Raw genomic sequence first — 12,112 nt, 5'->3', positions numbered from 1 at the left:
TAAATTTGGAACCTGGCTTTTCATTTTGAAAGGTGCCATTGTCAAATAGGAAGATAGAACATATTTTATTTAACAATCTGTGGACTTGATTTATAACTTTTAAATATTTATACGTAGGATATCTGGGTGTCCATCTGTACTCCGGCTTGGGGACCCATAAATATCCAGCCCCTGGCTGTAACCTGGGTGGTTTGCCCACACAGGCAAACCAGTCCGTAAGGTTGGTTGAGAGCTTTAAAAACTGCAGCATTGGGCACTGCAGTCACTCTTAGCTCTCCCTGAAGAACTGGAGAACGGCCCACTCTAAAACCATGCTGTGTTTTGGGGCGAGGGCTGAGTATTCGGAGGGAGATTTTTGTGGAAGGACCCAGTAGTGGCTGTCCAGGACTTCAAAGTTTAGGGCTGGACCCCCCAAACATTCCTGGCTCCCCCTTCCTTGCCCGGTTATGTATCTACCACCCACAAATATCTGACACAGTTTTATTTTCAACCTGTAAGCTCTCCTGGAAAGAAAAAGGGGGGGGGTCCCCTAAGTGTATGACTTGCCGTGAGGTGCTATTTTTGCAAAAGCTGTTTCTTTCCCATTTCAGGAAGATCTTTTACTTCTAACTGGATTTGGTAAACATGCCGCATCTTCCCTACCAATACTCTCCATGATCTTTCGTGGAGCTAGTCATACCCCACACCCAACCCCAACCTGTCTGACTTTTTTGCAGAAGTACATGAATGTCTGCTCTTCTCTGATGCTTCTCCAGCCAGCCCCCCTCCCCCGATTCCCCAACAGCAAGAGAGAACGCCTTGTCCCTCAGCAAAGTCAGGATGGAGTCCAAAGCAGACCTCAAGTGGGACATGTCTGTGTAGTTTTGCATCTGAGCTTTAAACATTGTGTGGATTTTTTTTTTTTACAACTTTTCCTGCCCCAAAGTGATTTTTCCCAAAATCCTTTGAGTCAAGCTCTCACTCCAGGAAGATGGGTCCTGTTTCTCTTATGGCTTGGTATCCCCTGGGGTACCCCAGTCTGAGAAACAGAGAGGGGGAGATCTGAGCCCTAAAGTTTTCCTTGACCTCCTCTGCAACCCTTTTCCAGTTCCATAGTTCCTGTCTTGAGGTGAAGAGACCAGGGGTCTTGAGGAATACCGCTCTGGAAAAGGCATTGCAGAGCTTCCCGGGAATTCCGATTGGCACAGGAGCGCCCCCCCCCCCACAAATACAGAAGAGCTCACGGGATTTTGTCATTTCCAGAAGGATTGACAGGGAGGCTGAGTGGTCCTCTCCAGGTGCTAACAGTTCTGTCCCTGCCCCACAGACCCTGACAACTCGCTGAGTGTCAGCATCCCCGAACCGTCCCCTCTGCGGGTCCTCCTGGGGAGCTCCCTCACCATCCCTTGCTACTTCATCGACCCCACGCACCCTGTGACCACCGCCCCCTCCACCGCCCCCCTCGCCCCGAGAATCAAGTGGAGCCGTATTTCCAAGGAGAAGGAGGTGGTGCTATTGGTAGCCACGGAAGGGCAGGTGCGGGTCAACAATGCCTACCAAGACAAGGTCTCGCTGCCCAACTACCCGGCCATCCCCAGTGATGCCACCTTGGAAATCCAGAACCTTCGCTCCAATGACTCGGGGATCTACCGCTGCGAGGTTATGCAAGGCATTGAGGACAGCGAGGCTACCATAGAGGTCGTGGTAAAAGGTGAGAACGTCCCACAGGGACACTGCTTCACCCGGGGAAAGAACCAGAATGGTATCCTCATGGGAGTGAACTCAGGCAGGCTGGTTTTCAAATCCCAGCTGCTTCCCCGCCGGCTGGCTTGCACCCACCGGAGTCAAGTCACTTAGCTTCAGTTGTGCCTCTAACACGGAACTGGGACTATCATTCTCTCTGGACTTTGAGGGAATTAAACACGTCCTGGCCATCGGCACATGTAAATGAAAGTTTGCGCTTGGCCACCATCCCATGATTCCGTGGGCCCTGTGATCATCCCCATTTTACAGATAAGCAAACTGAGGTTAGGCGATCTGCCTGAAGTTTCTCTGGAAGCGAGCCAGAGCGGTCTCCTGACTCTTTATCCAGATGTCTTTTCCCTCCTCCACCCCCACCCCAGCCCCATTCTCAGCTCCAGAAGTCAGAGAAAGGGGATGAAGCCTCCCTGGTTCCTTTTCTCTTGATGGCCCAAGGAGAATGGTTGTGTCCTTGGTTGGCTTGAGGACAGGGTTCCCACTAGGATGCTCCTGGGCTGAGGATACATGGGGCTCTAAGGGTCTCTTTCCCAAAGAAAATATGGGGCCCGGGAGTGCCAACAAAAAAGTAAAAGGAGGCAGGTTTTAGCTCAATTCAAAGAACTTTCTGATTATCAGAATTATCAGAGAAATTCAAAACAGACACTCTGTGAGGTAGTGAGGTCCCCATCACTGGAGGTATTTCCACAAGGGCAGAAGGATCACATGTGAATGTAGGGAGGAGATCTGTGCATCAGCTAGAGGCCCAGACAGATGTCCCTAAGGCCCCTTTGACCATAACCATAATTCTTCGAGGACTTTGAAGATGGGAGGCTGTGCCTGACCTGCTCTCCCGCCCGCGCAGGCATTGTGTTCCATTACAGAGCCATCTCCACACGCTACACGCTGGACTTTGACAGGGCACAGCGGGCCTGCCTACAGAACAGTGCCATCATCGCCACCCCTGAACAGCTGCAGGCCGCCTATGAGNCGCCACCCCTGAACAGCTGCAGGCCGCCTATGAGGACGGCTTCCACCAGTGTGACGCCGGCTGGCTGGCCGACCAGACTGTCAGGTGAGCCCCCAGGCCACGCGCAGAGTGGGGGGGGACGATGGGCTAGAGCACCGGGCCAGCCCGGAGGCGGGGCTGGCATGACACCATGACCAGCCTGGGCTGGGGCTGCAGTAATGCCTTCGCCAGCTCTAACAACACTTATATCACTGTTCAGAAGCCAACGTTTGATTTGGGACCATCTGGTTGTGCTATGAGGAAAGACATAATAATGTGTCAGGTATTCTGCGTGCAGAAAATTCATCACGTGCTTTTCTAGAAAGCTCCAGTGCTCCAGTGGAAATACTTTTAGTGGCCGCTAGGAATTTTAAAACAATAGAGAACTTGCACAGAAGGCCTTTTCGTGCCTTTTTTTTTTTTTTAAGATTTTTTATTTATTTATTCGACAGAGATAGAGACAGCCAGCGAGAGAGGGAACACAAGCAGGGGGAGTGGGAAAGGAAGAAAAAGGCTCACAGCGGAGGAGCCTGATGTGGGGCTCGATCCCATAACGCCGGGGTCATGCCCTGAGCCGAAGGCAGACGCTTAACCGCTGTGCCACCCAGGCGCCCCTCGTGCTTTATTTTTTAAAAGGGGGCTTATTGTATTCATTTGAAAGATGGAGCATGAGCAATAAAGGCCATGTGCCCCTTGTGCCCGACCACCTCAGACAGGCTCATGTGGGAGCTCCCGGGGGGCCGGGACGCATTCTGGAATGTCTGGTGGCTCTGCTGATAGAAATCTCGCGACCTGTCCAGGTCCTTGTCATTCTACCCTGTAGCGGAATGAGGAGCTGCTAGGAACTTCGCCTGCGTGAGCACATTACACATCATTACCTTCCTACCCCTGGACCCCCTTTGCCATGATTTCTGCACTGTTTCTTGAAACTTCGGTGCTTTGTGTATTTTTGTAAACCGCTTGCCTTTCTTTTTTGTTGCTTTTAATAAGGCGAGACATCCATAAATTAAGCTTTTGGGCGCCTTTTTTCCCTGGAGTGCAGCTGCTGAGGGATGGGTAGCCCAGCGGGACAGACAGAGCTCTGCCCTCGAGGGATCTCAGTCCGTGAGAGCGAGCCTGTTTAGGCAAGATGAGACATTCATTCGGGGCGGATCAGAGCTCTGAACGGAAAAGCCAGAACCGCAAAGCGTCCCAAGGAAAACAAAGGAAAATATCTTTGCAATCTTGTGGTAGCTCTTTCAGATATTAGGACACAAACGCCACCAACAAGAAAGCAAGACAAGACAGCAGCCTAGCATAGTGCAAGAGCCCACACCGCGGCCTCTGAGAGAGCTGGGCTCAAACCGCAGCTCTGACACTTAGACGCTGTGTGACCTGGGGCAAATTGTTTAACGTCTCTGGGCCTCAGTTTCTTCCAGGTTAAAATGGAGTGTTTCTAGCACTTGCCTTATTAGGTTGATGTGAGACTCAAATGAGGCAAAGCAGGGGTCAGCAAATGGTGTGTAGGTCAGCAAAAGCTGTGTAGGACCTCTGTGGTCGTTTCACACTACAGCGGCAATGTTGAGGGGTCAAGATGAGATCCTAGGGGCCGCAAGACCTAAAATATTTACTCTCTGGGCTCTCTACAGAAAAGGTTTGAAGGCCTGGATATTCAGTTCTTATAAATATTCAGCAAAGGGGGCTGCCTGTAATCATCGATAACTGTGAAAACATGTATCTCAATAAAGCTTGGGGGGAAAAACCAAAAGACGAACAGGCCACATACCCAGGGCAGATACTGGCAAACACATCAGTGAGTCCCCGTTTCCTCCCACATGGGAGGAGGATACAAGGGCCCAGGCCACGGGCCCCTTCTGTCCCCTGAGGGTCACATGACACTCATTCTGGGTTCCTGGCAGGTACCCCATCCACACTCCGAGGGAAGGCTGCTATGGGGACAAGGATGAGTTTCCGGGCGTGAGGACCTACGGCATCCGAGACACCAATGAGACCTATGATGTCTACTGCTTCGCTGAGGAGATGGAGGGTGAGGCCTGCCCCCTTCCCAGGAGCCCTACCTGTCCCCTTCTCCCCACTGACACTAGGGATCCCGTGGGCCTCCTCTAGGGCAGAGCACGAACCCAGGGCAGCACACACCAGACCCCTCCCTGCCATGCCCAGAGAGGGTGGGGGGAAGGAAGGGGCCCTCAGATCCCCTCCTTCCCCACTTTGGAGCCTCAGTAGCCGCGGGCACCCCCCAACTGGCACCACTACTGGGCCCAAGAATGCTTGTCTCTGTCTCTCTGCTGGGACCACCCCTCCCAGTCAGCATGTCCTGCTGCCATGACCAGCCCATCACTGTCCCAAGGTTCACTGCACCAGTAAAGCCCACCCCAGCCTTGTCACCCTCACAAAGGATGCCCCAGGCCACTCCAGGGCGGGGTCCATCAGAAGTGTAGCTCCCAGGAGAGCCGGCTGCCCTTCTGACCTCTCTAGCTCCCCTGCAGCCAGCCCCCAGCGCCATCCAGGCCGTCCCAATGGGCTAGTTCTGGAGAGCCTCAGTGGTGGCGGGAAGGAACCCAGAGTCTTTCTCTGCTCTGTAAAGGATACTAATTTTGATCACAAGCAGAGCTTCCCGAGTTACCTGGGCCTGTGGAAGACACGCCTTCCCCCATCTGCACCCAACCCCCCCCCCCTTTGACAGTAGGCTCTGCCACCTCAGCCCCCCCCCNNNCCCCACCCAAGTTCGCAGCTTCCCCCAGGCTGGAGATAAGCCCAAACAACCTGGCTCATTCTGAGGCTGGGACAGTCCCCTGCTTTCTCACCCCCAGGCTCCCTTTCCTCACTCTCGCCCCTGGGCCCAGGGCCTATTAAGGAGCAAGTATTTGTGTTCCCATTCTTGGCTCACCAAAGACACGGCCAATCAGAGCTGCCACTGAGCGGGGACAGCCAGTGCCCTTCCCCGGAAACAGCTGCCCACCACCCCCCCTACCCCCCCCCCCAACATGCTTAGGTTTGCAGAAATAGTAAAAAGCGCTCACAAGGCCCCACTAATGCCCTTATAGATGCTTCAGGGCCTAGAGACCCCCATTTGGGAACCACTGCTCTGAGGGTCAAAGTCTAATGCCTGCTCTTCCCATCACAACTTGAATTTTTTTAAAGGATTGCTTGCATGGGCAATGCTCAACTGCTAGGAAGGATGGGGCAGGGAGAGGGGGCGTTTCACAGCAGAGAGTGCAAGAATGCTTTGGAGCAGGAGCTTGGAGTCTAGGGAGGGAGGCAGGGGCAGGAGTGGGGAGGGAGGTCCTCACCCTGCCCGCCCTGTCCTTGGCAGGTGAGGTCTTCTATGCGACATCTCCGGAGAAGTTCACCTTCCAGGAGGCAGCCAACGAGTGCCGGCGGCTGGGCGCGCGGCTGGCCACCACGGGCCAGCTCTACCTGGCCTGGCAGGGCGGCATGGACATGTGCAGTGCTGGCTGGCTGGCCGACCGCAGTGTGCGCTACCCCATCTCCAAGGCCCGGCCCAACTGCGGGGGCAACCTCCTGGGCGTGCGGACCGTCTACCTGCATGCCAACCAGACGGGCTACCCCGACCCCTCGTCCCGCTACGACGCCATCTGCTACACAGGTGGGGCTGGGGGGGGGTGCAGGGCCTGGGAGGGGGGTTTGCACCACAGAAATGGGGGCCCAGAGGAGGGGAGCTGGGAACGGGGGTTGGTTTCTACCCCTTCAAGGGACCGCAGGTACCCAAACCCCATGCTTCAGTACCCCCTGTTTTCACCAGCTCCTAGAACAGCTAAGGGAGAAGCACCGTAAGCGGCAGGATCCAGCCCTGTCTTGTCAGCTCAGGAGAGGGTTAAAAGCACGACCTTTAGAGTCTGTGTTTGCGCAGGTTGGAATCACGGCTCTGCCCGGGGTGACTGTGCAGCCGGGGAAAGTCTCGATGTCCCTATCTGTCTAAGGAGCAGGTGGCCTGCACAAAACCATGCCCCCTCCAGGCAAGCGCCGTTACCCACTCTCTTGAATCCAGTGTACTTAAAAGAAGGGCCACATGGTTATTGAAAAGAGTTGGTGGCGGCAGTTTTGACAGGCAATTTATTTTGAAAATTTAGACTAGGGACACCTGGGAGGCTCAGTCGGTTACACATCTGCCGTGGGCTCAGGTCATGATCCCAGGGTCCTGGGATCAAGTCCCGCGTCGGGCTCCCTGCTCAGCTGGGAGTCTGCTTCTTTCTCTGACTACCATGCTCTCTCTCTCTCTAACAAATAAATTAAAAAAAAAAATTTAGGAGCACCTGGGTGGCACAGCGGTTAAGCGTCTGCCTTCGGCTCAGGGCGTGATCCCGGCGTTATGGGATCGAGCCCCACATCAGGCTCCTCTGCTATGAGCCTGCTTCTTCCTCTCCCACTCCCCTTGCTTGTGTTCCCTCTCTCGCTGGCTGTCTCTATCTCTGTCAAATGAATAAAATCTTTTAAAAAAAAAATTTAGACTAAAACTTTTAAAAGATTTTTATCTCATTTTACACGTCTGGGTTAGCATTACAATTACATGCTAATTCTTAAAGGGAAAAAAAACACGGATACTATAGACCTGCATCCCTATTAGGACAAAACTGGGGACAGCACGGTGGCCTAGCTCCTTCATGTTTGGCCTTTACGGCCTGACTTCACAGGAAGAGGGGCATTTTTGCAAAAGTAATGAGGGTTTCCCCCAAAGCCTCTCCTAACCTTCCCATAGCCTAACCAGCCTTTTCGAAGTGGTAGCACGCTTGTGGGTTTCCTCTTTCTTAAGTGATTGACCGGCCTGTTCCTGCCACACCCTCCTTGGCTGGTGACTGAGGCAGGCAGTGGTCTTAGGTCACTTTCCTCCATGTCATGGGCTCCCACATCTTTAGCACGAGTTCTCTATTCCACTTCATAACTGATTTATGGCTACTTAAAACAGCCGATACCCAGAAGACAGGTAAGGAGGTGGCGGACGTTGATCAGGAAGGGATGTTGGAGCTGCCCTGGTCATATAAGTGGTGAGCTGCTTGGTCAACATCTCGCAGTGTGATGCCTTGGCGCTCTTCGGCAGCATGGAAACGGAGGCCTCCTAGAATGAGTACTCGCAGAGTCGAGGCCACCAGGCGCACAGTAGGTGCTTTCCTTCCCCGGCAGGGAAGGAGGATCCGACGCTCGTCTCCCTCAAGCCAGCCCCAGGTTGAGCTCCTAAAGCTCATCTTTCTCCCCGCCCCAGGTGAAGACTTTGTGGACATCCCAGAAAACTTCTTCGGGGTGGGCGGCGAGGAGGACATCACCATCCAGACAGTGACCTGGCCTGACATGGAGCTGCCCCTGCCCCGAAACGTCACCGAGGGTGAAGCCCGAGGCAACGTGATCCTCACTGTGAAACCCATCTTTGGTGTCTCCCCCACTGTCCCGGAGCCCGAGGAGCCCTTCACGTTTGTCCCGGAGCCCGAGGAGCCCTTCACGTTTGCCCCCGATAGAGGGGCCACTGCCTTCCCTGAGGCTGAGAACAGGACTGGAGAGACCGCCGGGCCCTGGGGTGTTCCCGCCACGCCCAGCCCAGCCTTCACCGCCTTCACCAGTGAGGACCATGTCGTGCAGGTGACCGCAGTCCCAGGCGCAACCGAGGTTTCGGGGCGGCCACGATTGCCAGGGGGTAAGTGCCTGCCCCTTGTGGGGCTGCATGGGGGCTGGGGGCAGGTGGAAAGAACTTGGCCTACCTAAAGGATCCGTACCTTCAACTTAGCCTGAGACCTGGGCCAAGTCTTCCTCCTCTCAGACTTGGTTCTCCTTACTTACAAAACAAGGGGGTAGGCCAGAGAGTGACCTCCACGCTCTTTTGCCACAAAAAGTTTCCTTCAAATGAAGTCATAGGTGGAAACCGGAGTATATGTCAAGCAGGTAAAAATGCCACATGGGGGGCGCCTGGGTGGCACAGCGGTTAAACGTCTGCCTTCGGCTCAGGGCATGATCCCAGCATTATGGGATCGAGCCCCATATCAGGCTCCTCCACTGGGAGCCTGCTTCTTCCTCTCCCACTCCCCCTGCTTGTGTTCCCTCTCTCGCTGGCTGTCTCTATCTCTGTCGAATAAATAAATAAAATCTTTTTTTTAAAAAATGCCACATGGGTCTAGGTGAAGTGGAGCCAAGAACTGGGGCTCTTTTGTCCAGGGCCCCCCCTTAGCCCCATCAGGTACCTCCACAGAACAGAGCTGCTTGAAAACCACTGTACAAGGTGACCCTGGGACTCCTCACAGAGCTGACCTTCCAGGACAGGGGTCAGCAAGCTCTGACAGTCACATCAGCTTGCCACCTGTTTCTCTACGGCCCGCACACTAAGGATCGTTTTACAGTTTTAAATAGTTGGGGGACAAAGTCAGAGTGAGAATATTTTGTGACATATAATGAAAATGACATAAAATTCAAGATTCAACATCCATGAATAGAGTCGGATTGGAACAAAGCCACAGCTACTCGTCAGTGTGCTGTCTTGTGGCTCTTTTCGGGCTGTCACCGTAGAGTTGAGTAGTTGTGACAGAAACCATTGAGCCCACGAAGACTAAACTATGTCCTATCTGGCCCTTTCCAGAAAATGCCTGCCAGCCCCTCTTCTAGGATGGGGGTGTTCCAGGTGTTTAATAGAGGTCTGGAGGCTTGGGATGTTATGGAGCTCAGCTGCTCCCCAAACTCCAATCCAAGAACAGGAAGGACATTCTGGGGTGGCTTTCATAAAGGCCTAGCTGGTGTCCCCTCCTGGGGAAGAGCAGCTGGACACTGCCATCCACCATCACACCCAGGATGTCACCAGGTCAGATTTCAGCCTGACTTGCCCAGAAGAAAACAATCTGTTGGAAAGGAGAAATTGTTTAGAAGGTTTTGGGGTAACCCCCCAATGGCTGGTTCCCAGGGTTAGTCCAGGACTGGAAAGAGCCCCACTGGCTCCCTGTGGGAAGGTGCCAAGGGACAGATGAGCATTGGCCACAGGACAAGGGACATGGGACAGTGTCAGACCAGGGATTTGAAGCTGACATAACCTGGCCAATCACCCCAGGAAGTGTCAGAAGCAGAGGCCAATGTGTATGCAGCTGAATACAATGAGACAGGCAGAGTAAGTGGGAGGCTCAAGGACAGGGCTCTGCCCCTTTGAGAACCTGGCAAAAGCCATGAGGCCACCCCCCAGAATGTGCCCGGTGCACACCCACGAAAACTCTGGCCGGGTCTTTCGGGGCAGGCACTCACCCCCTGGGCCCTGGGCCAGGTGGAAGAAATGCCAGTGATTGCTCGATATATTCCTTAGCTTTTTCTGTATTCTGTTCTGTTCTGTAATGAATGCTTATTCTTGTTATAAGGAGAAAAAAATGCATTTGTTTTAAAGAGAAAATGGACAAATGAACAGCTTAGGAGTAAGGGCCCCAGAGAGAAGGGTTGGGGACACCCAGAGCAGAAGAGTCCTCCAAGGCTCTCTCAGGGAGATGGACTTCAGGAGCAGCTTGAACAAGCTTGAACAAGCAAAGGGAACCAACTTGGTTGAGAATAGGATCAGAAGTAGGAAAGGAGGGGCGCCTGGGTGGCAGAGCGGTTGGGCGTCTGCCTTCGGCTCGGGGCGTGATCCCGGCGTTGTGGGATCGAGCCCCACGTCGGGCTCCTCTGCTATGGGCCTGCTTCTTCCTCTCCCACTCCCCCTGCTTGTGTTCCCTCTCTCGCTGGCTGTCTCTATCTCTGTCTTATAAATAAATAAAAAATCTTTAAAAAAAAAAAAAAAGAAGAAGTAGGAAAGGAAGGAGGGGACAAAGGGGAGTCATTCCTGACGGAGCCAGGGCTCCCTCCCTGCCCTCAAAACCAAAGAACCAGGCCCATGGGCCCCGGCATTGTAGTATCCAGTCCATGCCATGTCTTTCCTTCTCTTCCTCTCCTCCCCACGCAGGGGTTGTGTTCCACTACCGCCCAGGCTCCGCCCGATACTCACTGACCTTTGAGGAGGCTCAGCAGGCCTGTCTGCGCACTGGGGCCGTCATCGCCTCTCCGGAGCAGCTCCAGGCCGCCTATGAAGCAGGCTACGAGCAATGTGATGCTGGTTGGCTGCAGGACCAGACTGTCAGGTGAAGGATGAGCCCCCGCCCCCCGCCTTCCCCCTCCCCCCAGCCCCAAACCAACCATGAGAGGTCAGGCCTGGGGAGCAGAACCTGTCACGGCACCCAGCAGAGTGGGCACCTGCTACGCTGTGCTGTAATTAATGAATTAATGACTCCGTGGCTCCTCCCTTAATTTCTCCCCCAAAATCAAGGCATATTCTGAGCAGGTGGGGAAGAGCCCCAGGTGACATTAAGTCCTTGGACATTTATCCCCAAGGGACAGAGAGGAAAACTCTCTCCTCAAGGCCCCCCACCTAGGTCCCTTCCAGCTTGACTCAATGTCCTTCCATATAATGGGTCTCTTCTGAAGCCAGGAATCCCCCAGGGGCCCCCAGACCCTTCCCACAGCCACACAGGGAGCTTGTTGCATGAGGGGCTCCTTCCCGGTTTGGATCTCACCAGACAAGTGAAGATACACCCTGCCCAAGTCCCCGAGAGACCTGCCAGCCTCTCCCTGGGCCCTGCATCCCCCAGCCTCTGGAGGCCTTCATGCCCCCCTCCTGCCCTCCTTTGCAGATACCCCATTGTGAGCCCACGGACCCCGTGTGTGGGTGACAAAGACAGCAGCCCAGGGGTCAGGACCTACGGTGTGCGGCCACCATCAGAAACTTATGATGTCTACTGCTACGTGGATAGGCTCGAGGGTATGGTCCATGTTCTTGCATTTTGGGCCCTGGAGAGACACAAAGAGGAGGGGGAATTACCATCCACCCAGTTCTGTTCCTGTTTAAGAAAGGCTGGCCCAGCCCCTCTCTCAGATCAAGCTCCTTCTCTCCCTCCTGTGTGGTTCATGTGAGTTCCCCCAGCTGCAGGCGAGCACTGGTTCCTTAGAAAAGCAGTGATTTCTGCTGATAGCTGAGTCTTTACTTATTACAAATAAATGTTACATATGCCATCTGCCTTGTGGAGAGTCCCGATGCCCAGGAACAAATCAAAGGCTCTGAGAAGTCCTGCAGTAGAAAACCTCTTTAACTCTGCTTAACCAAGCAGCGCAAGCTTATTTAACCACAGACCTTTTCTTGTTTCATTTCTTTTAATTTCAATCATAATCACCAAATTGCTATTGCACTGAACCCCATTTGGGAAATGCTGGTGTTCTGGAAAGATTTCAGCATACCCACTCACTTGTTTTGTGACTTGGGGCAAGTTACTTAACCTCTCTGGGCCTTAGTTTCCTCATCTATAAAATATGAGCTGATTGTGCTCATATCAGAGCCTTTGGTGAGCGTTCAATGAGATACGTGTGAGAAGTGCCTGGTACAAGTAG

General features: G+C 53.7%; 1 protein-coding gene across 1 annotated transcript in view; it reads left to right on the top strand.

Annotated features, from left to right (window-relative positions):
* The window catches only part of ACAN (aggrecan), a 64,566-nt gene that overhangs the window by 27,398 nt on the left and 25,056 nt on the right, over positions 1-12,112 (top strand). Inside the window, 8 exon segments of the mRNA XM_034667888.1 lie at positions 1,307-1,690; positions 2,582-2,694; positions 2,730-2,791; positions 4,624-4,751; positions 6,039-6,332; positions 7,944-8,369; positions 10,638-10,812; positions 11,362-11,489. Of these exon segments, the coding sequence (XP_034523779.1) occupies positions 1,307-1,690; positions 2,582-2,694; positions 2,730-2,791; positions 4,624-4,751; positions 6,039-6,332; positions 7,944-8,369; positions 10,638-10,812; positions 11,362-11,489 (1,710 nt within the window).

The sequence above is a fragment of the Ailuropoda melanoleuca genome, chromosome 9 (genome assembly GCF_002007445.2).
Source record: "Ailuropoda melanoleuca isolate Jingjing chromosome 9, ASM200744v2, whole genome shotgun sequence".
NCBI lineage: Eukaryota > Metazoa > Chordata > Mammalia > Carnivora > Ursidae > Ailuropoda > Ailuropoda melanoleuca.
Note: the sequence above shows the minus strand (reverse complement) of the source record. Positions and strands in the feature narration are given on the sequence as shown.